Source organism: Eleutherodactylus coqui, chromosome 5 (assembly GCF_035609145.1).
Source record: "Eleutherodactylus coqui strain aEleCoq1 chromosome 5, aEleCoq1.hap1, whole genome shotgun sequence".
Taxonomy (NCBI): domain Eukaryota; kingdom Metazoa; phylum Chordata; class Amphibia; order Anura; family Eleutherodactylidae; genus Eleutherodactylus; species Eleutherodactylus coqui.
In genome coordinates, this window is record NC_089841.1 from 42854890 (window position 1) to 42881746 (window position 26857).

Below are 26857 nucleotides of genomic sequence, written 5' to 3' on the forward strand. Positions count from 1 at the left end.
TGCGATCCAGCAATAATTTGACCGATAATTGGCCCGTGTAAATGGCCCTTTATAGGTCTGTGAACTACGCAGCGCTTATCCCCTGAACAGTAGCATTTCCAAATCGGAGATAGAGGCGTGATGCTCGGCCTCCTTAAAGGGGTTTTCCAGGCATAAATACTACTGATGACGTATCCTCAGGATAGGTCATCAATAGTTGATCGGCAGGGGTCCGCCACTCGGGAACCCGACCGATCAGCAGAGGGGATGCATGCCGTCAGCGCCGCAATAACACAGAGGTCAGCGTGGAAGCCTCCACGCTGACCTCCATATAGCGGCCGGCGCTTGTAACTGCAGGCACGGCTCTCATTGAAGTCAATGGAAGCCATACCTGCAGTTACAAGCGCCGGACACTACATGGGAGGTCAGCACGGAGGTTTCTGCTCCGACCTCTGTGTATTAGGAGTGGAAGTCTTTGCAATGGACTCTCATGTAGTGGCCGGCACTGACAGCATGCGCCCGCACAGCTGAACGGTTGGAGGCCCAAGCAGTGGACCCCAGCCGATCAACTATTGATGACCTATCCTGATGATAGGTCATCAGTGGTATTTCCCTGGTAACCCCTTTAAGGCCTCATTCACACGAGCGCTTTTTACGCGCTATTTTGCTACGACTTGACTTGTCTTTTGACGGAAAACACTGGAGGCTCCCATACGGGGGGGGGGGTTTACCTGCATCCGGCGCTCGGACAGAGGACAGCTGTCTCATTAGAAGTCATTCTGAGGATGTTTGCCAACCAACAGAATTCCACGCTGCAGCTACAATGCTACAAATCGCATGTATGTGAAGCCCATGGTCTCCAATGGGTTCCTTCACATTAGCGGTTTTCTCTGATGCTATACAGAGCATGCCGCAATTTATGATTCCATGTTGCCCATGTTTCCCTATGGAGCCTTCGTTCTTGTTGCGTCACAACGCACAAATCGCGTTTTTTTATGCAATGCGACATTATCATTAGAAAATAAGCTCTACCCCGAAAATAAGCCCTAGCTGCACTCAAACGAAAGGGAGTATTTACCTAGCAGGCTGGGTCCGGGTCCTCCTGCTCTCTGGCGCTCTGCTGGGCATCCTGCAGCCCTCATTCACCCACAGATCCCTTCCAAGAAGTGATAACTCTCATTGGCTCATCCAGCACTGCTCAGCCTATCAATGCAGCTCTGGATAAACCAATCACAGTCATTGCATTGGTTCATTGAGGGCTGCGTTGATTGGCTCAGCAGCGCTGGGTGAACCAATCAGAGCCATTACTTCTTGGAAGAGATCTGTCGGCAAACGAGGGCTGCAGGATGCCCGGCTGAGCTCCGGAGAGCAGCAGGAGGACCTGGACTGAGCCTTTTAGGTGAGTATACCCTTTTTTTAAATAATAAAGTTAGGGCTTAGCAATAGTAGTGACACCCAACAGCAGCCCCAGCAATAACAGTGACCCCCACAGTAGCCCAAGCAATAATAGTTACACCTCACAGTAGCCCTAGCAATAGTAGTGCCCCCCCCCAGAGAAGCCCCAGCAATAATAGTGATCCCCACGGTAGCCCCAGCAATAACAGTGACCCCCACAGTAGCCCTAGCAATAGTAGTGCCCCCCCCACAGAAGCCCCAGCAATAATAGTGACCCCCCAGTAGCCCAAGCAATAGTAGTTACACCTCACAGTAGCCCTAGCAATAGTAGTGACGCCCCACAGAAGTCCCAGCAATAATAGTTATCCCCACAGAAGTCCCAGCAATAATAGTGATCCCTACAGTAGCCCCAGCAATAATAGTGATCCCTACAGTAGCCCCAGCAATAATAGTGATACCCCACAGTAGCCCCAGCAATAATAGTGATACCCCACAGTAGCCCCAGCAATAATAGTGATACCCCACAGTAGCCCCAGCAATAATAGTGATCCCTACAGTAGCCCCAGCAATAATAGTGATACCTCACAGTAGCCCCAGCAATAATAGTGATCCCTACAGTAGCCCCAGCAATAATAGTGATCCCTACAGTAGCCCCAGCAATAATAGTGACCCCCCCCCACAGAAGCCCCATAGTATTAGCTCTTCTCCCCCCTTATACTTACCTCTCCCTGTTCTTCACAGTGCCGACGCTCCTCTCAGCGCTGTTGCTGGCGGGTGGAGGTGTGTGTGCCCGCAGGAGCGCCTCCTCCCTTCTCCTCTTGCAGATGAAGATCCCAGATGCACACACTGCCGACAGTGTGTGCATCCGGCCCGTGGTGCTGCAGAGTGATTACCAGCTGAAGAGCTGCGGCACCCCAGCTAGTAATCACTAGAGTGGTGACCCGACGTCCCGAAAGGCTGTCCCGCTGGGGTCTCCACGGAAAGCAGGACTGTCCCGCCTAAATCGGGACGTCTGGTCATCTTATTTATAGGATTTTTTTTTACTGTTACCATGGAGACACACAGCTCTGCATTTGAGCTGTAGACACAAAACGGTACATTTTCGACAAAGATTTTTTGTAAAGTTGCTTTATTTTACACGTTTATGGAGAAAAAAGTGAACAGATATTCTCAGGATTCACGTGTGTTGCACAAGTCTCCGCACCCCACGTGACCGACACGGACCGGCACCTGCCGCCCCATTCACTAGTATGAGGGGACTTTTCAATCATAGAACTTTCTAGAAGCGCCCTGTGTGACTCTGTGTACAGCGGCTCCTACACACACTACAACCACGGAGGCTGCCCTCTAGCGGCAGGCAAGGCTATAAGGTAACACAGTACAGAGAGGCCGGCGGCTGGGACCGGCTCGGGCGGGCTACGTGCGGCGCTGCCACCTCCCGCCTCCTCCCAGCGTCTCACAGACCGCCGCTTGTTGTTTACCAGGTAACCCTACTGACCCCGCCCCTTTCCTAACCAGCCACTCAGCGCCTCCCTCGCCTCATAATTAACCACGTCCCCGCAGTTCCGCCCCCGACGCACTGTTGGCCCCGCCCATGAGCGCGCCTCTGTTTCCTTCCTCAGCGGGCGGGAACGCGCTCTGCGCAGCCGCAGATCCTTCCTGAAGATGGCGGCCGATAAACAGAAGCATCATGACGGCCGGGTGAAGATCGGCCACTACATCCTGGGGGACACGCTGGGGGTCGGTACCTTCGGCAAAGTGAAGGGTAAGTGAGTGCTGCGGAGGGGTGAGGCGGGCTGTGCGGTCCGAGGCCGGTTACTGCGGGGTGTAGGGCGGGTAGGTGGGAGTGGTGAGGTGTAATAACCTTATTACAGGCGGGTGGGTAATAACTGTCACTGGGGAGGCAGCTGACAGTCTTATTACCTCTCCATGTTAGTCAGCGGACGCCATTGGAGTGCGCCAATGTTATGGTCAGCGCCGTTGCAGCGTGCGCTGAGTGCGGGCCGGTAACGCAGGGCGGAGTTCGTCCACAGAGGGCGCTGCGCTGTAATGTTACCCCTATGGGGGCCGCGCATTTTACAATCTACTTCCAAACCGCGAGATTTCACTCCGCAGCGGGAAAACGGCCGTCCAATCGGTGTCCGCGGTTGTTTCCGTCTTGCGTCAGGCTGCGGGCGCGGCCGTCTGACCGGAGAGGAGTAATATTTCTAGTATGGCGGTTTGCTGTATTCCTCTGCCCCTCCCCCATCTCGCTGCCTGGTTGTCATGGGAACGGTGAGAGACGTTCGCCTCCTTGACTGTATGTTACGTTTTTATCAGTTTTGTGACTCCGCCTTTGGCCGGGCCGCCATCTTGTTGGTCACCGTTAAATTGGCTTTTCGACATCAGCTGGCGACTCTTTTGCGTACGGTTGTGTGACTGTAGGGGGCGCCGCACGGAGGGCGCCCGTCTGCCATCCAGGTGGGTTGTGCGCTGTTTTTGCAAAAGTATGATTGGAATTGTTGCAATATTGGTCGTCGCCATGGAAACGGATGACGGAAGAAGCGTGCAGCGTCCGTTTGGCATCGCGGTTCATGGGACGTTCTGTGCGTCCCTCTTAGTTTGACGCCCTTCTTAGTCACCTGCGCCGTGTTGTCATGGAAACAGCGGCTTAAAGGGAACCTGTTGCCCAGAAAGTCCCTCTCATTCTGCCGCCGTAGCGTTCAGCGATGACGGACGGATGGACGGACCTGGAGGGATGCTGGGAAAAAGTTTGGGAATTCCCTAATTTGAAGGTTTTATGTCGAATTATGCAAATGCATTACCTTTAGTCAAAGAGGCGGAGCCGTCAGCGCCTCACTGGGTAAGCCCCGCCTCACTGGGTAAGCCCCGCCTCTCTCCTGCCCTTAGTTTGACATCCATGCTGGGAGTGTTAACAAGCGGTGCCTGTTCTGTGTGACGTTCGGGTACTATTGTACCTTAACGCCACCAGAATTTAAGGGTCTGACAGCCCTTAGCAGGAGGGAACGCCCCTGTCAGGCCCCTAGCTGCTGATTGGCTGCATGGCACAGTGGGGACGCTGAGGGCGGCACTCACCGCTGGAGGAGCGTGACTGAAGCAGTGCACCGCGGCGACGGAACCAGGAACAGCAGGGGGGGGGGGGGTGAATGGCATCTGTGGCCCACCTGAGCAGGTAGACTGATGGCAGGAGCGCCGAGGGGACCAGTCAGAGGGCTGTGGGTGACTGACTGGACCAGGCACGGGGCCAGACAGTGTGGCAGCGCAGCAGCAGGCAGAGGGTCGGGGATGGGGGGGCGGAACATAGTTGCTGGAGAGTGTCCAGAGCCAATCAGAAGGTGGGGGCGTCAACATATGTTGAAACTGCAGTATTATGTCCCCACCCCTAACTTCTGGTGGCGACATAATACAACAGTACCGTCGCATTGTTTACTAGCATAGCAAACTGCGTACCCCTGTGCATTGTCGCACTTCTGCACGCCTATGCCTGCGCACCAACAGTCTATCTCACGCAGGCCGTTCTGCCGTGGCTTCTGTATTTGTGACCTCTGAAGTCAGCACCCCATCTTTCAAAAAAGTTAATTTTTTCATAAGTTCTGGATGCACCCAAAGAGTTCTAGAGTTCCCAATTATTTTTAAAAATAGTTCTAGCGAATTAAGCAAAAAAAATCAACAAATGTGTCTCTGCGGTGCTAACTTCCAAAAATATTACTAAATCAGCGAGAACTTTGTAAATATTGGTTCTAGAGCTTCGAGCAGTAAGAGTTTTCTTCAGAACTCTTGAGGTGCTACCCAGAACTCTTATAAAATCGCGGGATTTCCCCAAAAAGTTTTTACACATAACTTTGAAACTTTTTAAGCTATTATGTGTAAATACTTTTTGGGGAAATCCCGCGATTTTATAAGAGTTCTGGGTAGCACCTCAAGAGTTCTGAAGAAAACTCTTACTGCTCGAAGCTCTAGAACCAATATTTACAAAGTTCTCGCTGATTTGGTAATATTTTTGGAAGTTAGCACCGCAGAGATACATTTGTTGATTTTTTTTGCTTAATTCGCTAGAACTATTTTTAAAAATAATTGGGAACTCTAGAACTCTTTGGGGGGCATCCAGAACTTATGAAAAAAATTAACTTTTTTGAAAGATGGGGTGCCGACTTCACAGAGGTGTATTTGTGTTTTTTTTAAACTCATGTTTCCTAGCAACGTGCATAAATGTCGCACTGACGCAATGTAACTGTATATGTACCGCGTCCCAAATGCACTCCTAGAAAACAAGGCTGTGCGAGCGCAACACGCGGTAAAATAAGAACGTGCTGCATTTTTTTCTTTTTTAATCGCGCGTAATATACGGCGGCGTTAATGGATTTTCATTGACGCAGTTCACCGCGCGTTGTGTACATTGTGGGTGTAATACGCTGTTCAGATGCGTTGGCGTGAGCGCGGCCTAAGGGTGCTTTTACACAGGTGAATTTAGGGAGAAGGCAGGCGAAGCGCGTTTGCCGCAGAGCCTCCGCACGGGAATTCCGTGGCATTTACAGTAACAGCAAAGTGCGGGAGTTTTTGAAAATCTCATCCATAAGTTGCGGAAATAATCTGCATAAAACCCGCGCGCTAATAGACTTGTGGCGCGGTATTCAATTCCACAGAATGTCAGATTTTATTGCGGTTTCTGCTGCGTTTTGCTTCTTCTCAATGAGGGGGGATTTCTGCGACCGGCTCCCCGCTGCAGATCAGCCGCCGTGCAGATCTGGACTTTGTGCGAGGTGTGTACATTGCGAGATGCACAACAATTATACTTATAATTGGGGGGGGGGGGGGGGTCACATGATCAATTTTACTATCGCAGTGATGCTGCGAGAAAGAGGAAGACTGCAGCGCGTTCCATATTTCGGCTCTATCTCCTGTTTTCAGTGCACCTGCAGACATCCGCATCGCCTTGCGTGCCGTGCTGCGTGCGTACGGGTGTGATGCCATTTTTCTATCTCTTACTATTGCAACAACATGCATTTTGTTCGCACAAACAATGGCAGGCGAGTTGCAGGTTCACGGGCGCCATACTGCGCTGAGAAACAGGCGCTCGCCAGGGTAACTGCCCCCTGGTGGCGGAGAGCGGGAGGAGAGGCTTGGTCTGGGCGGTGAGGCGCTGACTCAGAGGGCTCCTGACACGAGGCGGTGCATTGTTTAGTATACAGCCATGTGTATCCGGCTCGTCGCCCTGCTGAACGTTATGGTGGCGAGCGGAGTACGACTTTACCAGTGCCGGGTTCCCTTTGGGGACGGCGCGGTCCCTGCCCAAGCCAGCCGTATCTTCGTGTTGCATAGAGGCAATGCGTTTTTCTCACAAACCGCATCACACTTGCAGCAGGACCCGCAGGCTCAGGAGGGCGGCGGCGGTCCGAGTCCCGGGCCGGGGAATGGAAAATAAAAACATTACAAATTGGAAAATGTTTGCCGATCTGCCTGTGAAGGGCGTCCGTCGCGTCCTCCGAGCAGCGCAGACTTGGATTAATGGCTGATGGGATGGGACAGGGCGGGCTGGAGGTGTGCCTCCTATACTAACCCTTGCTGTTGACCAGGAAGTAGTCGCTCGGGTGAGTGGACTATTCGGTGCCTACTGCCCTCTATGGGAGAGCGCGGAAAGGAGTCCGGTCAGTGCAGCAAACAGTCCTCAGGCTGGCGGAGCGGGGTAAGCAGAAATACCCCCGGACTCCAGGACACTGTCCACTACTGAGTTCTGTAGTTTCTCTTCTGTATGGAGTCGTCAGTATTGCTCCTCGTCGTCCGACTACTAGTCCTCCTCCATAGGCCGTAAGGTTTGGACCAGTGTTCAGCGGCGCCTCCGGTCACAAGTGACATTTTATTTGATGGAGAAGATGGTGCTGCAGGTAGCCACACACTGAATATAATCATTGCCACACGGACCTCATGCAGCTCGTCTGTCTGTTACACAGGGGTCCCCAACTCCAGTCCTCAGGGACCCCAATAGGTCATGTTTTCAGGATCTCCTATAGTAAGAACACCTGTGGCAATGTCTGAGGCACCGACAATAATTACATCACCTGTGCAACACTGAGGAAATCCTGAGGACTGGAGTTGGGGAACACTGTTATAGCCCCGTATCCCCACTCATCTGCAGGTCTATTGAGCTGATCCAGCAATATCGTAGGTGGCATGATCCAGCAGTATCGTAGGTGGTATGATCCAGCAGTATCGTAGGTGGCATGATCCAGCAGTCCGACATGGGCACAAAAAGTACTACTATATTGGTAGGATTCCGATCTTAAAGTCCCTCTTATAAGGGCTGACTGTGGGGCTATAGGTCAAGTGGATGACGGCAGAGAACAGGCCGGTGAGCACTTTGGGTGCCCGCCACCATTCACAGTAAACAGGCAGTGGTTTGTAGTTGAGTGACTGCCTGTTCCTGCCGCCGGCCAGTCTCTTGGTTCTCACTTAAAATAACAAGCGGCTCCCGATTTGTCGCTCAGTGCCGGTCGGCATCTCAGGACGATGATCACACAGATTCGCTGTTTTCAGCGAGATTTCAGGCGATCGCCCCGTGTAAAGTACTCTGTAGTGTAGAAGTGGAGCCTGGGGTGTGCTGTACCTCCGTGTTACTGCTTGTATCCAGCTGTAGACCCCTGGGGATCCGCTGGGCCGGAGCCATCTCTGGAGTGCTTGGTATTGATTAGTATATTTGCTTTCTGTGGCTTTTTGCTTCTGTATGATGTCAGGTAAACAATGAAAATGTCTGTGCGTGTTCTCTAGGAGGAGGTGGGGGGGGCGACGCGGGAGCTTGCCATCCAGGAGGAGGTGGGGTGGGGGGGTGCGGGAGCTTGCCATCCAGGAGGAGGAGGTGGTGTGGGCGACGCAGGAGCTTGCCATCCAGGTGGTGGTGGTGGTGGGGGGGGGGGGCGACGCGGGAGCTTGCCATCCAGGAGGTGGGGGGGGGGGGGCGACGCGGGAGCTTGCCATCCAGGGGGAGGGGGGGGGAGGGGGGGGGGCGACGCGGGAGCTTGCCATCCAGGAGGAGGGGGGGGAGGGGGGGGCGACGCGGGAGCTTGCCATCCAGGAGGGGGAGGGGGGGGCGACGCGGGAGCTTGCCATCCAGGAGGAGGGGGGGGGGCGACGCGGGAGCTTGCCATCCAGGAGGAGGAGGGGGGGGGGCGACGCGGGAGCTTGCCATCCAGGAGGAGGTGGGGTGGGGGGGTGCGGGAGCTTGCCATCCAGGAGGAGGAGGAGGTGGTGTGGGCGACGCAGGAGCTTGCCATCCAGGTGGGGGGGGGGGGGGCGACGCGGGAGCTTGCCATCCAGGTGGGGGGGGGGGGGGGGCGACGCGGGAGCTTGCCATCCAGGAGGAGGTGGGGGGGGCGACGCGGGAGCTTGCCATCCAGGAGGAGGAGGTGGTGTGGGCGACGCAGGAGCTTGCCATCCAGGTGGTGGTGGGGCGACGCGGGAGCTTGCCATCCAGGTGGTGGGGGGGGGGGGGGCGACGCGGGAGCTTGCCATCCAGGTGGTGGTGGTGGTGGGGGGGGGGCGACGCGGGAGCTTGCCATCCAGGTGGTGGTGGTGGGGGGGGGGGGCGACGCGGGAGCTTGCCATCCAGGTGGTTGGGGGGGGGGGGGGCGACGCGGGAGCTTGCCATCCAGGTGGTGGTGGTGGGGGGGGGGGGGGCGACGCGGGAGCTTGCCATCCAGGTGGTGGTGGGGGGGGGGGCGACGCGGGAGCTTGCCATCCAGGAGGAGGTGGGGGGGGGCGACGCGGGAGCTTGCCATCCAGGAGGGGGGGGGGGCGACGCGGGAGCTTGCCATCCAGGAGGAGGAGGGGGGGGGCGACGCGGGAGCTTGCCATCCAGGAGGAGGTGGGGTGGGGGGGTGCGGGAGCTTGCCATCCAGGAGGAGGAGGTGGTGTGGGCGACGCAGGAGCTTGCCATCCAGGTGGGGGGGGGGCGACGCGGGAGCTTGCCATCCAGGAGGAGGGGGGGGGGCGACGCGGGAGCTTGCCATCCAGGAGGAGGTGGGGGGGGGGCGACGCGGGAGCTTGCCATCCAGGAGGAGGTGGGGGGGGGGGGCGACGCGGGAGCTTGCCATCCAGGAGGAGGTGGGGGGGGGGGGCGACGCGGGAGCTTGCCATCCAGGAGGAGGTGGGGTGGGGGGCGACGCGGGAGCTTGCCATCCAGGAGGAGGTGGGGTGGGGGGTGACGCGGGAGCTTGCCATCCAGGAGGAGGTGGGGTGGGGGGCGACGCGGGAGCTTGCCATCCAGGAGGAGGAGGTGGTGTGGGCGACGCAGGAGCTTGCCATCCAGGTGGTGGTGGGGGGTGACGCAAGAGCTTACAATAGGGAATGTGATCGGTCTCAGTAAAGAGATGCATTTTAGGGTTCTGGATATTGGGGATTGTCCGGAGTGGCGAGTACCAGAGAACTGGTACAGTTTGAGAGAAGTCTTGGAAACTGGAGTGGGAGATGGAAGGTCTGGATTACTTCATTTAAGGCCATTAGCAGAATGAAGAACCCATATAGGGAGGAGCAGCACTGTGGAGAGCTTTATGGATGAGACTTATGAGTATAAACTGTATTCTGTAGTGCTGGGGGCCATCGGTGCGGCTGCTGGCACAGGGGTGGGGGCCATCGGTGAAAGACAAAAAGAGGAGCCTGGCTGCTGCGCACAGGATGGGTTGGAGCGTTTGAGGGGGCGCCCGATCAGTAGTGAGTTGCCGTGAATGGTCCAGGAGGAGCAACAATAAGAGTTTTTGCCTTTTCCACAGTAAGAAAAGGGAGAATTCTGGAGATGTTTTTGAGGTGAGCGAGCCGGTGACTGAATGTGGAGAGTAAAGGAGAGATCAGTCAAATAACGGCTCTGCCTATGCCTGGTGCCCTGAATGGAGGAAAGGGACTTGTTTGTATAGCGCCAGCTTATTCCGCAGCACTTTCGGGTCATTTATTACCCCTGAGCAAGCTGGGTACTCATTGCTGGCTATCTGAACCCGCAACCCTCAGGTCATGAACGAGAGCTTGGGACTGCATACTGCTGCCTTAACACTCTGCGCCACACGAATGTGCCAACCTCTAATCTGCTGCAGACATAGTTGCCCCCAGCTGTGAGCCGGCCGGTGGTTCCTCCAGCAGTGGTCGGTGGCCCTCGGCATGCAGTGTAGTTTATGGCGTCCTGTCAGCAGTCTTCACCTTCAGCCTCTGTTTGTTTCTTGCTGGTGTTGGAGGAATCCAAGAAGCCGCCTACCGGAAACATTAACCCTGTTGTGAAGACGACACATTCCAGCGTCTTACACCTTCGAGACGTCTCAGGTTCTGCGTCCGCAGGAGTCTTGTCGGCTGCTGCTCAGACAGGATCTAGAGCAGAGGTTCCCAAACTTTGTTGCCCCATAGACCACTTGCCTGTTTTTTTTTCTCCTGTAGACCCCCTGCCGGCCTGATATTGAATTTCCCTTAACTTATTAACCCTTTCCAATCCACTGTCTGACGTCTGAAGACATTCTGATTGAAGGCTGTATAAGCTCCGATGTCGGAAGATGTCCGGCAGGGTATTCTTACTGCGGATTACTGGCCGCTCTGTTGTCGGGGGGCCTCTCCAGCATGTCCCATACTACAGTACTGGCTCTAGGCAGCAGATGGGGCCATTGTATAATGGAAGAAAGAGAAAGCCCCCTAGGAAACCCTGAATCCAAAATTGGATTGCAAAGGGTTAAAGTCCAATATGTTTTTCCCAGCCGGCACAGGGCTGCTCACTTACATGGGGCTTGTTGTAGCGTGAACGATTGTTACAAAAGAACATGTACAATTTTTATTCAGATCTTTATTGAAAAGACACAAAATGCAACTAAATATTTGGATTTGGCCCTCAACCAGCCGACCTCCCCCCCAACCTCTCCATATCGATATCTGGCACCACCATAACCCCCAGACAGCACGCCCGCTGCCTTGGGGTCACACTGGACCCCGACATCTCCTTTACCCCCCACATCTGATCTCTGGCCCAAACATGCAAACTGCAATACAGAAATATTGCTAAAATCCAGCCGTTCCTCACCACGGACACGCTAAAGACACTCGTGGTCACCCTCATCCATTCCCGACTCGACTACTGCAACTCGCTCCTCATTGGCCTTCCCCCACCAGACTCCCCGTCTCCAATCCATACTAAATGCGGCAGCTAGACTCGTCTTCCTGTCCAGTGGCTTCTTAGACGCCTCCGTACTATGCCAGTCTGTGCACTGGCTGCCCATACACTACAGAACTACCGTAAATTCAGGCTCCTCACCCACAAAGCTCTCCATGGCGCAGCGCCACCATACATTGATCCGCTGACCTAGTCAGACTAAACACCCCTGTAATACGAACCTCACATGCTCGCCTCCAGGACTTCACCAGAGCAGCACCCATCCTCTGGAACGCTCTACCCCAAGGCATCCGGACAATCCCCGATTCACGGAACTTCAGATGCGCCTTGAAGACACACCTCTTCATAGAAGCTTACCAAACCTCCTCATCTAGCCCCCCACAATATGCCCCCTGCCCCTCCCTATGGCTTTCCACTTTTGCCTGTCATGTACACTTCTTGCCCCTGTATTACCCCCACCCCGTGTGTCCTAAAAACTATATATCACATGTTATCGATGCACTGCTGTTCCCCCTCGCTCCGCCGCCCGCCCTGTACCTTCTGTATCACCGATACCTCCATCGTCTCCAAATAACCGTAACTTCTGTAATTTTCGTATTGTTTCTGTTCCCCGTTTGCCTCGTAAGCGCTGCGGAATCAGTTAGCGCTATACATATTAAGATTATTAATATTTGGGACGAAACGAATCGGAAGCTAGTAAAATGATTACATAAAGGAATCCGCAGATAATGCTATTATTGGGGGGGGGGGGGGGCGGGCCGGACGCTCCGATGGCAAGTGCTCAATATTTGGCTTCACATTAGTGAGGTTTAGGCTCGTCTCCAGTGATTTGCAATCAATTTGCTAAAACCCCTTTCCACAAGGCATGAAGATGGAAAAGCTATCAAACCCTTTCTTGCGATAGTCATGGGAAGGGTGGGGTGGGGGGGAGAAGACAGACAGGATCAGTGTGAGCGAGCAGCCTGTCCAACGGATGATCTGCAAGGGCTTGTCAGCCGCACACGCTGCATGCGATCTACGGAAAGGCAGTAGTGTAGACTCATGGGACGTTATGCTTCTGCCCCTCTATTAGCGCCCCCTAGGGTTGGGTTAGGTGTCTGAGGCTTCATTTTCCTGACAGACTCCCTCCAATACTGTGTGGCCATCTTTGAGTATTAGATTGCGGACGGACCCCGGCTGACTGGAGATCTGCTAGCGATGGAAGCTTCCTGCATGTGAAGAGGCCGAGCCGGCCCCCTGCCAGTCCGCGGAGGTTCTTGGCGTATTGTAGAATGCATCAGCAGGGTTTCTCCTTGGAAGACTGACAGCTCCACAGACAAGTCAATTATGTTTGATCTTCTGTATTTCTTGGAAGCGATTATACATGTCTCGTGGGGGGGCTGTCACTATTATGTCTCGTGGGGGGGGGTCACTATTATACATGTCTCGGGGGGGGGGGGGGGGGTTGCTTTGATGGTTACGTGCAGCCGTGTCGGCGTTTGTTGCGCAGTGTGGGAAGAGGATGAGGGCCTGTAATGTAATCACCGTATGTGCCGCTGTTACAGGATGGCGGCTTCTACTTTGTAGCTCTGAAGTCTTTCAGGAGTGGAGATCCTGTTCAGATCCAGTACATGGAGAACAGCAATATGGAGGGTCTCGGGGATTTATCCTCGACCTTCACAGAAAGGTCCTCCAAAAAGAGGAAAATGGTGAATATATAATGTAAGAAGAATAATTGGGAAATTAAACATTGTTGGAGCTTTTGTTAAGTAAAACTACCATGTCAGGTCTGTCTCAGGGCAGTACAGGAAACGGGGAGGGGGCCGAGCTCCAACTCCCAGAAGAGAGCCTGGGAGTCCGCCCTCTTCCCGCTCGGGGGGTGGGACCAACGGGCCTCTGGTGGGAGCCCGGCCCCTTCCCGCTTGGGGGCGGGCCTCTGGTGGGAGCCCGGCCCCTTCCCGCTTGGGGGCGGGCCTCTGGTGGGAGCCCGGCCCCTTCCTGCTCGCGGGCGGGCCTCTGGTGGGAGCCCGGCATACGGTGGGTGACAGCACTTGCTATTTGAGAATACAATGGGAAATTTTTAGCTTTTTATGCTAGTTTCTGGAGTAACGTTACAAGGCATGCTTGTACAAAAGGAAAAGTTGCCACTTCATCTTCTAGTGGGTGATCAGGAGGGGTCTTTGCCACCCCGACCAGAAAGGATGGCCAGATGGGACCCGTGTACATCTGTGTAGAGGAGCTGAGATGCCCCTAATATATGAAGAAGCCTGCAGAAGCTGAAATATTAAGATAGGCTTTTGAAATGCCGGTTTTAATATATTTCCCCCTGTAGGCCCAGGCGTGGGCTGTCTGCACCCTATACTAAGCCTGCATAGGAGTGCATTACAATACGCACTCTTATGCAGACGGCCGCGCGAAATCTCGCGCGGCAAACAAACCGCGGCATGTCCTATTTCAGGCGCGGGTGAGTACGCGCTCGTCCCTGCAGGCTCTCGGGTCGGGTCCCGCAGCGAGAATTCTCGCCGCCGGATCCAACCCGCTTGTCTGCAGGCGGCCTTAGGGCAAGTTAGAGCATACCAAACCTTTCAACAATCTCTGCATAAATCGTTAGTCCAGTGTACGTTCCCTCCAGCGCCGTGGAGGCGGAGTCTTAAAGAATGAAGGAGTTGGCGGTTTGGCTTACCGACTCCAGCTTGTGGTTCTGATCCGTATTGCCTCCAGCCTGAATGAACGCAGCAGGTCGGGGGGAGGGGCGGCAGGAAGGATCAGACATGTAGAGTTACACTGTCGCCTGCCCTTTGATTTCCCAGGAGATAAGCTGACAGAAGTGTCCGACAGCCACTGATCTTCTCCTGTGTGTCCGTGTCCGCAGGTTGTTGGCAATTTTAATGTGCCTGTCTAAATTCAGTATGGGGGCTGCAGCGCTGGTTCCAGCTGTATTTACGTGGACGATTTTCCTCGCGCCTCCGACTAACTCAAACGACTAAAATAAAATGGGTCAGTCTGCTTATAAACGCAGCCGGATCTTCTCTCAGACCGAGTCGGGGGTGTCCTGTTCTTTGGGTGAGATCACCCATTGTTTCCTATAGGGGGAGGGGGGGGGAAGGATTGTTCTGGCTGATGTGACTTTCGCGGGAGTCTGAGGTGAACTTTGATTTTCTATTGAAAAATGCAATATTTTTTTTTCCCCGTGCCGCGATGTGATGTGTTTTTTTTTTTTTTCTCGAAAAACGCATTGCATTCACAGTTAAAATCCCAGGTTTGCAGGTAAGATATTGCAGTCGCCCGTGTAATTGCAGGCCTGGGGCTCATTCAGACGCGTACTGACGGTCGTCACGTAATGTGTGATCAATGCTAATGGCCTCCATGGCTTTCACCTCCATGGCCGCTGATCATCTCACCCCTTATCTCTGCAGTGAAGTGTCCTCTGTGTGCTGTTACTGCCATGGTCCACATGTGGTGGTTTTGCGCTGCCCATCGTACGTAACCCCGAACACACGGACCCGTTTACAGTGTGCACCATGGAAGACCGCCTCATAATTGGGCATCCCGATAAGCCTCTTCCGTTACTAAAAGATGCTCTTAAAGGGGGTTTCCAAGTTTTTCCTTGTTATATAGTTTTGGGCTCCCCTCAGTAATATACTCACCGCGGCTCCGGGTATCTGACAGGCGATGTCACCCAGCAGTCCTGGGGACGTCCCGTAAACCTGTCATGTGGGCTCCTAATGTAGAAACTGCAAGGCAGGTTTATGGGATATCGCCTCCTATTGGCTGCAGTGGTCACATGGGTAAAAAAACACATATCGCTGCTGCTGGTTATGGCTAGTAGACCGGCGGTGGGAGCTGTGTATTATGGTGTTTTTATTTATTTTTTAACCCCTTATGTGTCATCCATCACCCCTCCCTTTCCCACCAATGTTTGGGGACTCGGAAAACCCCTTTAGCCCCTTCCTTGTGTACAACTGATACAGACTGCAATAATCTGTCTACAGATGGGCCTTTATTAATGTACCTCTTTGTTTTCCCCCCACTAGTCGGGAAGCATGAGCTAACGGGCCACAAGGTCGCGGTGAAGATCCTGAACCGGCAGAAGATTCGAAGCCTCGATGTGGTGGGGAAGATTCGGAGGGAAATACAGAACCTGAAGCTTTTTCGGCATCCTCATATCATTAAGCTGTGAGTATTCGTGCCTCTAAGTAGGGATTTATAGTGATTCTTGTGCTCCCTCGTATTAACCCCTTAGTGACCAGCCATGTGTGTTTTCATAGCTGTCACTTACCTTAGACTAGATTGCTGTAAGAAAAACAAACTTAAAAAAAAACCCCTAGTGACCCCCCCGTCTAAGGCTTCGTGTCCACGGGGACACGCAGTTTCCCAGTGCAGAATCCTGCAGTGGTTTCCAGCTGTGCCCGCAAAAATACATTTACTCACCTGTCCAGATGCGGCACGGATCTCCTCTGTTGCAACTGGATCTTCTTTCTTCTGCAAAGCGGATGCGCTCCGGATGTCGGCGGCGCGTATGAGCCGTGCTTTTTTTTTTTTTTAAATGCCCCGCTTTTCCGTGGATCTTGACTTCAATGGAAGCTGTCTGTGCAGGAAAACCACAGAAAATGGAGCATGCTGTGGTTGTTTTTCTGCGTGTGCGATCCGCACGCTGGGGTAAAATGACATCCGCAGCATGCGGGTCTCCAATGATTCCCTATGGGCGTGGGAGACCCGCAAAGATTTTTAAATTCCATTTTTCCCGTGGACATGAGGCCTAAGGCCAGCATGGGAGTCTCGAGCCAGAAAGAGCCGAGCTCCTGCTCTAAAGGACGGGACTAGGGAGCCTTAGATCCTTTAATCCCTTACATGCCACAGTCCATAGCATCTGCGGTATCTAAGTGGTTGACGGGGAAGGGAGTTCTCCCTGTAATAGGATTGTGGTTTATTGATGGGTTGCCATGGCTTTCTGGGTTTGCCATGCAAGCCATCCCATTACATCCTACCTCAGGGCATAAGTCACGCAGTGTGCCAGCAATCAGACAACTGCATCAAGTTCCTTTGAGGGACAATGAAGGGGTTAATATGGATCAGAGTCTGTCAGGATGGACGTGGAAACCCGCAGGTATATAGTCTATGGGTGTTCTATACAGATGAGCGCCTCCTGAGAACCGCTGGCCGTCCTACAAAGCTGCCACTGACCGCTGCGCTGTTTGTGAAGGTTGCACAACGTGACTCATCTGCTTGTTGCTCCATCATTCTGCAATGTTTACCGTGGAAGGTTTGCATCATCCTCAGAGGGCTTCAGATGTGATTTGCAGAGAAGTATAACTCGTCTACAGACACCGAGCCTTTACCTCTCACGCATAAACTTAGATACTCGAGTTGTTGACGTGTTTCTTCGAGACTATACTGCAGCTCAAGTGCTCAGCCATCTCCGGCGGCTCCATTTAATTGAAGCTGCACTTCTGCAACCGACGCCTGTTTAATTCCAGGACAGATGGCCCCATGAGGGCTTCCGATGTGCTATGCTAATCAGCAGACTGTCCAATAGGCAGTTCTCCTCTCTGAGCGGTCAGGGCTCTCCCTCCCTCTTCCACAGCTCACTGAGGGTACGGGTGCATGCACCGAATGTCAGTCACACGAATGAGCCCCGTCCCTTACTGTGGCGTAAAATAAATCTTATTTGTATAGCGCCAACTTATTACGCAGCGCTTTCAGGTAATTTTTATTTATTACCCCCCCCCCCCCCCCCACCAAGCTGGGTACTTATTTTACTGACCTCAGAGGGATGGAAGGCTGAGTCAACCTTGGTCCGGCTCCCTGACCCATTTGAGGTTTGAACAACCTTCAGGTCGTAAGCGAGAGCTTACACTCTGCGCCACATGAGGTGGAGGCGTTCCGTATGGGGAACGCATGATGCTGCTGCAGATGTCAGTCAGCAAAGAAAGGGCTGGTATTTTATGGAAGAGGGAGGGAGAGAGCCTGGACTACTTGGGGAGGTGAGCCGCCCACCAGACGATTTGTCGCCAATTAGCATATCGCACAGAATGCCCTGATGGGGCTAGATTTCTGGATGGGACCTTGTGCTGAAGGCAAAAAAGGGATTGTCTTATTGCCTGTGAAATCCCACATCTGACACTATTGGGTTTATATACCAATAATAACCAGAGGGACTTGCGTAAAGTTTTACAATACATAAACGACTTCAGTCTGTCTCATTTTAGGCTGCGCGTTCATTAAAAAAATGTCTTCTTCTGTTTACTCAGGTACCAAGTGATCAGTACACCGACTGATATCTTCATGGTGATGGAGTATGTTGCTGGTGGAGAACTCTTTGATTATATATGTAAGAACGGAAAGGTAAGTGTTAATCGTACATTGTGCGTCCCCAGCTGCGGCACGGGCAGAATAATTATCAGATGTTTCTGTATAGCGAAGCTCTCTGTATGCAGACCCGCTGCTGAATGATGTCGTTTGCATAGACGGCGATGCTCTTTGCATGTCTGGAAGCTCGTTGAGCCGCTGGTGGTAGAAACGTTGCAGTAAATGATGGGAGTTGTCTGACTGCAGCGGCTATATATATATATCTCTTACTTTCCATTGTAGTTGGATGAGAAGGAATCGCGACGTTTGTTTCAACAAATCCTTTCTGGCGTGGACTATTGCCACAGGCACATGGTGGTGCACCGAGACTTGAAACCAGAAAATGTCCTCCTGGACGCGCACATGAATGCAAAGATAGCCGACTTCGGTAAGTCACTTTATTAGAATCACTGTAAGCGTCTGCACAGGTTGGGATCATGTGGGGCATGGCTTTTGTCATGTTAACCCCTTAGTCCGCGCCTGCTACAGACTCCTCTGCTGTCCCGCCTATACACTGTATAGTGGCCGAATTTGGTATTGCAGCTCAACCCTATTCACTTGAATGGGACTGGGCTGCTCTTGGGCTACGTGACCAATGAACGTGCTGTCACATTCCTGTCTCTAGACAGCTGATCAGCGGGGATCCTGAATGATGGGTCAATCAGTATTCTAGTCCAGGAAAGCCTATTTAATGCGTAGAACTTTGCTAATACACCCTCTTCCATGGTGCATCGCAGCAGAGCAGGACTTGTGCGGACACTACATCCTTGGGGATAATGGAAACAGGATTTGCAGTTTTGTGTCCTGATTTTCCAGGTGGTCCATCCTTACGGCGTTGAACAGAACAATTGGGGTCCAAGAGCCATTCTTATGCTGTGATTTATACTTTGTCTACAGGTCTCTCAAATATGATGGCAGATGGAGAATTTCTGAGGACGAGCTGCGGCTCTCCCAATTATGCTGCGCCAGAAGTAATATCAGGAAGGTAAGTATATTGTAAAGCGAATGGCCTTATCTCCATAAAAATCATTGACTTCTATGGGAGTGTGTGGTGGGCATTCTGTGCTACCTGTACAGGGAGGGGGAGGGGTTGACGGCAACCCATCATCAAAGCTGGTAACACTTCCGTTATAGAGCTGGAGGCAAATAACCTAATTCACCAATCACAATAGTTGAGGGTCATAGCTCCCCTCCTCCCCTCCCTGCACAGGTTACAGAGCATGCCCACAACACTCTCCCATAGAAGTTAGTGCATCCTCTCCAGTCTACAGGTTACTGTGGTCTGTGTGGCTGCTGCAATGCTTTTCTCTGAATGCTGGTAATGGCAGCTCAGACAAGATGGCGTCCAGTAAGTCACGAATGCATAATTGATATCCGTATAACAGTAACTTATAGTGAGGGGTTTATTTTAGATGCTTTGAAGCATTTATAGTGTTAATTCCTCTTGCCTGAGGCAGCTATTTGGCACCTGGAGAATATGGTGAATGGGCTGTATTAATCATCATGGGACCTGTGCGCTATAGTCCTGTACATTGTGCGGTTGCCTTGGTGTAGTGCACTTCCACTATCCCACCCCTGATGTCAGATCACTTTTAATGGGGTTGTAACAGAATTTCAAGTCATCCCTTGAGATGGGGGATAACTTGCGGATTGGTGGGTCTTGCTGCCGATCTCAAGAACAGGAACCTGTGTCCCCCGTTCTCCTCCCTGAGGGTTTTTGTAAGCAGGAGACTAAATGAAGCACTGGATGTGCGCAAACACCAGCGCTCCATTCACTTTCATTGGGACTGTCAAGAGACCAAAGCCGCACCCGCTCGATTGTTTCTGTCAGCCCTATGGAAATAAATGGAACTCTGACCGCATGTACGGCCAACGCTCCATTCACAGTGATGAAAGAGTGGGACAGGATTCACGTTCTCAAGATTAGTGGTTGGTCTCGGCGCGGAGACCCCCACCGATCGGTAAGTTATCCCCTATCCGTGGATAAAAGAAATTGAAATTCTGGTACAACTCCATGTTAAAGAAAAATTAAAATTGTTGCAAAAGTGTTCACGCCCTCTAAACTGTGATCTTCCATAGAGCAATAAACTAAATAGTACGCAATGTCTTCCATGATGCCCTCTACCTCGTATCTTGACACTGCAGACATGAGGAGCCCCTGTATATTAACAGGTCCGTGTTTTGCTCCTCAGACTGTACGCTGGTCCTGAAGTGGATATCTGGAGCAGCGGGGTCATTCTCTATGCATTGCTGTGTGGGACGCTCCCGTTTGACGATGACCACGTGCCAACACTATTTAAGAAGATCTGTGATGGGATCTTCTACACCCCTCAGTACCTGAACCCTACAGTCATCAGCCTCCTGAAGCACATGTTACAGGTGGATCCCATGAAGAGAGCAACCATCAAGGACATCCGGTAATGAAATATGTTGCGTCAGACTCTTCTCAGTAGGTTTATATGGCAAGGATAAAGGGGCGGCTAGAATGAGGCCGGAGTGCGCTGTATGTCTATTACTTCTGCCTCTCTAACGAGGCAGATTGGTATCCCTGAAGTGGAAGCTTGGGGATATACGGCAATGCTGAAGTGTTACGAAATGTTTTGATACAGTTATTATGGTACCTCTTTTGACTGTTTATGCACTGAATGGCACAACGATTATTTTATACCCAATTGGGTTTTTGTTAATATGTTGTTTTTAATTTAGGGAACATGAATGGTTTAAACTGGAGCTTCCCAAGTACCTCTTCCCGGAGGACCCCACCTACAGTACCAACATGATTGATGATGAAGCCTTAAAGGAAGTGTGTGAGAAGTGCGAGTGTACCGAGGAGGAAGTTCTCAGCTGCCTGTACAGCCGCAATCACCAGGACCCACTAGCGGTGGCGTATCACCTGATCATAGACAACCGCCGGATAATGAATGAGGCCAAAGATTTTTATTTGGCTACGAGCCCCCCGGATTCTTTTGTTGATGAACCTCATACACCCCGTCCTCATCCGGAGAGAGTACCGTTTCTGGTAGCGGAGTCTCCTCGGCAGAGACACACTCTCGATGAGCTGAACCCCCAGAAATCCAAACATCAGGTCGGGGTCAGGAGAGCTAAGTGGCATCTTGGAATTAGAAGTCAGAGCCGACCGAATGATATCATGGCCGAGGTCTGCCGAGCGATGAAACAGCTGGACTATGAGTGGAAGGTAAGTACTGAATGTCAATTACATCATCTGGAAGATGGGTAGGCCTGAGATGCTCTTAATGTATTAACCCTTTCCAATCCAATTTGTATCCTGGGTTTCCCAGGGGGCTTACTCTTTTTCTGCCATTATACAACGGCGCTATCTGCTGGCTAAAGCCAGTACTGCATGAGGTGACACGTTGGATAGGCTCCGACAGCAGAGCGACTGGCATTCTACAGTAAGAGAACCCCGACGGACGTCTTCCAACATCGGAGCTGTACAGCCTTAAATCATAATATCTTTAGATGTCAGACAGTGGATTGGAAAAGGTTAAGAGTTGTACGCCTCTTCTGACGGCGGGGCTGCAGGTTGAGTGGTGTACGGAGCGCTGGTCTTATGACCCATAGTATTTGCTGCTTACAAGTTGGTCCTCAGAAGTATCTTCTGTCTTCTCAGCTTTGTCTTTAATGCATACTTTGTTTACATCATCCATATGAGAAATACAATATTTTCGGGTGGGACGTCCCATGTGTTCTGGCATATCCCCCAGCCCTACAGCATAGTGACTATATAGGTGACACATGTGGTATTGATGTCTTGTGATGGACTTTGCTTCCTGTGCTTGGACCCTGCAGGTGGTGAATCCGTACTTTCTACGAGTCAGGAGGAAAAATCCCATCACTAGTATGTACACCAAGATGAGCCTGCAGCTATACCAAGTGGACAGCCGGACGTACCTGCTGGACTTCCGCAGTATCGACGGTAAGACGTGGCACCCGGGGGTAGAGACAAAAGGGAGTGAGCAGCCATTTACATGGCTGCTTTCTATGCAGCTGCTTCCTCAGGAACGTCATGGATTTACTTTCCATAGCGAACGGTTCTTGTGCTGCAGTTGCTTGCAAAGATGTTTAGAATTTGGTGGATGTTGCAACTAAGGTGAAGCGATGGGATTCGGCGCTCGGCTGCCTTCTCCTGAGTTTGTGGTTGAGCGCCTCTGTGCAGATATTGCAAAGAGGAAGAAAAGGCGGACCGGAATCTGGGATCACTGGATAGAGGTTTTCCTTATAGGGGTTGTCCAAGACTTTTATGTTTGCTAAACTATCCTCAGGATAGGTCATCAGTAGTTCACCGGCCAGGGTCTGCCGCTTAGGGTCCCTGCTGATGCCTGGGCCTGTTGTCTGTGGACAGCGCTGGAAGTGGAGAATGCTGTCCTTATTGCAGCGCAGCACTACAGGCACCGCTCCAATTGAATTCAGTGGCAGCTGTGCCTGCAGTACCAAACCGGTCCACCGCACTACGGACAGCGCTGTTCACACTGACAGTGGGGGTATCGAGCATCAGACCCCTGCTGATGAACTACTGATGACCTGTCCCAAGGATGGTAAAAATCCTGCACAACCCTTTTTAAATATCTTGCCCTTTAAGGTCTGTGAGATCAGTCACTGCCGCAAGTCTTTAGAGCTGCCCTGGCTTTGACGGGAGATATAGGCCGATGATACACCTTCATATTTCGGACAGGTTTTTGCATCCTTTAATATGGATATGTCTCCCAACCTGACCTGGACTCCGAGCATCATGGGAATCTTTGCTCTGATTTTGAGTCTGGAGATCCGCACTCAAGTCGGGATGCATGTTCGTATTACAGATGCAGAAACGTGGCCGAAATTCGATGGTGTCACCGGCCTTTCAGAGTATTATATTGGAGTCCCACCCTGTACAGGAACACCTGCACATCGTAACGGCACCCGTTGTATTTCCAGCGGATGGCAGAAATGCTTCAGTGATAAAGATCCCTGTTATGGCCCATTTATACAGGACGATTATCACTCAGTGTGTTCAAATAAACTAATTAGAGTGATGATTGTGCAGCGAACATGGAGAAAATCGCTCACTATTCGCACACAGGTTTTAGTCAGCATATAAACTATCGCTGGATCGCGGGCTTGTCGATCAGAGTAAACTCAACGCTGGGGAAAGAAGGTGAAGCGCTGAGCGAGAAGCTGTGTAACCGCTCTGCACGAGCGCCCATTACCTTAGCGGTGCAGTCGTTTCCCAAACAGTTGGCCCATGTAAAAGGGTCCTAAGTCAGTTAAGCCCACAGGCCAAGTGGCTCATTATCAACAAATGTTAATTACCTTGGTGTGATGGCATACCTGTGCCATGAAGGAATCATTGTGGCACATGATATGGTACACAGCAGTATGACCATACCTCCAGCCACGATGGGGACTGTGGCATCTACGGGTCGTGCCTTGTAGTAGTTAGTGGGTATCATGGCCACGTGACTCCACCCCAGCCCTCCTGCACATAACGTCCTCTTTCCCCTCAGTGGCCATAGTTTACAGCCTCGAGTCTTGGATGTGCTCATTACAACAGGACGTTTGGTTTTGTTCTATATCAACACTTTTATTTCTCCAAACAGACGAAGTCACAGAACCCAAGCCCGAAGCCGCCCCCCGCAGACGCTCAGGATCCGTCGGCAACTTCCGCCCGGGCCAGAAGACCGATTCTGATGCCGAAGCCCCAGCAAAGTCATCCGACGGTTCTGTCCCCTCCTCGCTGACCTCCTCTGTGGACTCCTCCAGCAATGACGTGGTCCCTCGACCAGGAAGCCATACTATAGAGTTCTTCGAAATGTGTGCAAACTTAATAAAAATCCTAGCGCGGTAGGCGGGGCTCTTAACTATTTCATATCCAGCAATAAACATGCAGTAACTTGTAGCCAAATGCTTCCAGTTTTAATCCAGTCATACTATACAAAGAGCTGAAGGCAACATCACAATGCTATTTGCACATAGACTGTATTAGCTCTGAAGCAGTTTAAGCTTAATGTGTGATAGATCCTCGTCCGCGGGCGTCTACCGGATTGTATATAAGTTCCTTCAGGTCGACAGACTTCTACTTGCACATTTTATTGAACACTGGGCTTTGTTGCTTGTTTTTAATTTTTACCATTTTTTTTTTTTTTCCGTTCATGGTTAATTTTTGCATTAATCCCGGTATAAACATATCGTGAGAATGTCGGATGTGTCGTATCTGCAAATCTGGGGGTCGATCAATGAGGGAATTTAGGGGGGAAACAAATCTCATTCCATTTCTACAAAGTTGAAGGTTGTGAAATAAACAGTGACTTCTATTAGTAATCGGAGATGAAACCTTCCTCCAAGTCCTGGGGCATCTGATTGTGTAAAGCGTCTTAACGAGATATTGCCTGCAATGTAGAGACACTAATGACGTTAACAAATCAACACGCTGCCCCCCCACCATGTTGTCAATTGGGACCAATGGGCACAGCGCAGAATTCAGACACATTCCATTCAGCCTTTAAAGTGTCCAACTTTGACCCCCATTTTTTTTATAGAAAGACCAGAATTCTGTGCTGATTAATTTCTTATATATCTTTATAGCGGTCAGCTCTGCTTTCCTGATATAGAGCTCCAAATCCCCTGTGCAGGATCGGTCAGCCTGCAGCTACCACTAGGGGAGCGCAGGTTACTGCATAAACATTGCACTCTATAACATTGACTATACAGAAGATTAATATATACTTACCGTAGTTACACAACTTTCTACTACCTACAGTCACCACTAGGGGGAGCTCAGGAGATGATTGCAGTATATACGTTGAATTATTTAATACAGCAGAGAAGTAACTTCTGGGCCCCAATGCAAAATCTATAACTGGGCCCCAACTTTAATGCTTTATTCATAGTACTGGGCTCCCTATATGGAGAAGAAAGGTCTCTTGGGCCCCCTAAGGCTCCTGGGTCCAGGTGCAACTGCATCCTCTATAGTTACGCCCCTGTAACACAGTATACACTAATCTCCTGTATAGTCGGTTACATGATAACATTCTACTACCTGCAGTCACCACTAGGGGGAGCTCAGGAGATTACTGTATATACATTGTACTCTATAATACAGTATACAGTAATCTCCTGTATAGCCATAGTTACATGATAACATTCTACTACCTGCAGTCACCACTAGGGGGAGCTCAGGAGATTACTGTATATACATTGTACTCTATAATACAGTATACAGTAATCTCCTGTATAGCCATAGTTACATGATAACATTCTACTACCTGCAGCCACCACTAGGGGGAGCTCAGGAGATTACTGTATATACATTGTACTCTATACAGTAGATTACTGGATACTGTATTAGTCATAGTTACATGATAACATTCTATTTTCTGCAACCACCACTAGGGGAGCTCAGGAGATTACTGTATACACACCCTGTTTCCCTGAAAATAAGACCTACCCAGGAAATAAGCCCTAGTTAATTAAAATATAAAAGCAATTTAAATAGTACCCAGGCAGCTATACATGTAAAAAAAGAAAAATCTTTTGAAACAAAAATTTAAGCTCTTGTCTTATTTTCGGGGAAAACATTGCATTTTACACTATAATACAGTACATGGTGATCTTCTAGGCTCCCCCTAGTGGTGGCTGCTGGAAATCAGATTTTTTTTGTTGCTCTAATGTATGACTGTATACAGGGGATTTGAAGTTCTGTGTTGGACTGAAGCCCAGGCCGCTGTAAATATATACTAGGAAATGAAGTACTTGTTAGCAGTCCATCTAGTGGACCATCAGTGAGGAACATGCTTTGTCTCTAGGGGGCACTCATGCTGTGCTAGGGTAGCACAGTGTATGATCACAGCCTTGTGGGGGCTTTGATGTCTTTATTTTTGGGGGTAATGGGGTACTTAGAAATATTAGGAAATCTTGTTCTAGATCACGTTCCTGTTTTGTGGCACCAGAGCATTTTTTTTCTTTTTTAGTCTAGCACCGACGTGGTGCCTAATGAATGTCATATCTGTGTGGGCTGCTGTTGTATACATATCTGATGCCTGTACTACCTTATCCTGTACTGTATGCAGATCTAGTCAGGAACACGTGATTAAGGGGAGCATGTGCCAAAAACTGAAGGGAACCTGTGTGCTGCCATTGGGTGCTGTTGGATATCCTACCATTGAACTGCAGGGGGCAGTAGAGAAACCAGATGGTTTTTGCAGTGATCTTCCTCTATATGAATGTGCTGCAATGAGGAGTCATGTGATCAGTCCCTTGTAGATATACAGGACTGGTGCCGGATACCGGGTTGTGCTCTGATTTGCATCTAGTTGGATCCGTTCTAATTTAAGGTCTACAGGTTTTCTTCAGTCAGCAGCGTTGGGCTATGGCGACATGGCAACTTTTGGCCCTGAGAAGGGTTGTCCACCAAAGCGCCATGTAGCCCTGTGACCTCTGAGGTCAAGGTGGTTATAGTGTGAGATGCTGGTTGCAAAAAAATCTTAACTCCTGGATTTTTTTTTTTTTTTTTGGCGAGCTGCCCCTCTGAGGACCTCATTGCTCTCCATGTGAGGTCACAGGGCTACATGCCGATTTTTGCTACTGCAACTCCCCTCGAGCCTGAAAGTTGCCGTGTAGCCCGAGCCTGAAGGGTTAATCTAAGACATCCTGGTTACCAGACGACCATCTTAGTAACGTGTCCTGAAAATGTCTGTTGTTGGAAAGTCTATGTAAATGATTTTATACACGCCTGGGATAAACGTGTATATCCTGAGATACGAATAAAAAGGAAATCTAAGAGCAAACACCGCGGCGCGGGGGTCTTATTCTGCCGTCATGTCTCCTGTGTGTCTATAATGTAGTATTTGGATATTTTTGAATAGTCAGATTACCTGCTGCCAGAACTCGGAGCCTGCGAGTCCTGCTCACATATAAAGGGAGTCCTGTTCCGCCATGCCATTGTATATGGGAAGCCCAGGGGGGGGCGACTGGTTTTCCCCATCCATGCATAGAGGAAAACCTGTAAGGACTGCTTCACATACACAGGTA

The 26857-nt window shown here is 51.1% G+C and overlaps 1 protein-coding gene across 1 annotated transcript; it reads left to right on the forward strand.

Moving 5' to 3' along the window:
- Window positions 1-3002: 3002 nt before the first annotated feature.
- Window positions 3003-23726, forward strand: PRKAA1 (protein kinase AMP-activated catalytic subunit alpha 1). The gene is made up of 9 exons (XM_066602389.1): window positions 3003-3139; window positions 15517-15658; window positions 17734-17827; window positions 18074-18218; window positions 18728-18815; window positions 20023-20247; window positions 20537-21026; window positions 21641-21767; window positions 23428-23726. The coding sequence occupies exons 1-9, from the start codon at window positions 3040-3042 to the stop codon at window positions 23673-23675; spliced, it is 1659 nt and encodes a 552-aa protein (XP_066458486.1). The 5' UTR covers window positions 3003-3039; the 3' UTR covers window positions 23676-23726.
- Window positions 23727-26857: the final 3131 nt, after the last annotated feature.

What these genes read in the sequence shown, in the direction of transcription:
- PRKAA1 (XM_066602389.1), top strand. Translation starts at nt 3,040, where the DNA reads ATGGCGGCCGATAAACAGAAGCATCATGACGGCCGGGTGAAGATCGGC. An exon ending in TACCTTCGGCAAAGTGAAGG is followed by an intron (nt 3,140 to 15,516) that starts GTAAGTGAGTGC and finishes TCCCCCCACTAG; the next exon opens with TCGGGAAGCATGAGCTAACG. An exon ending in AGCTGGACTATGAGTGGAAG is followed by an intron (nt 21,027 to 21,640) that starts GTAAGTACTGAA and finishes TGGACCCTGCAG; the next exon opens with GTGGTGAATCCGTACTTTCT.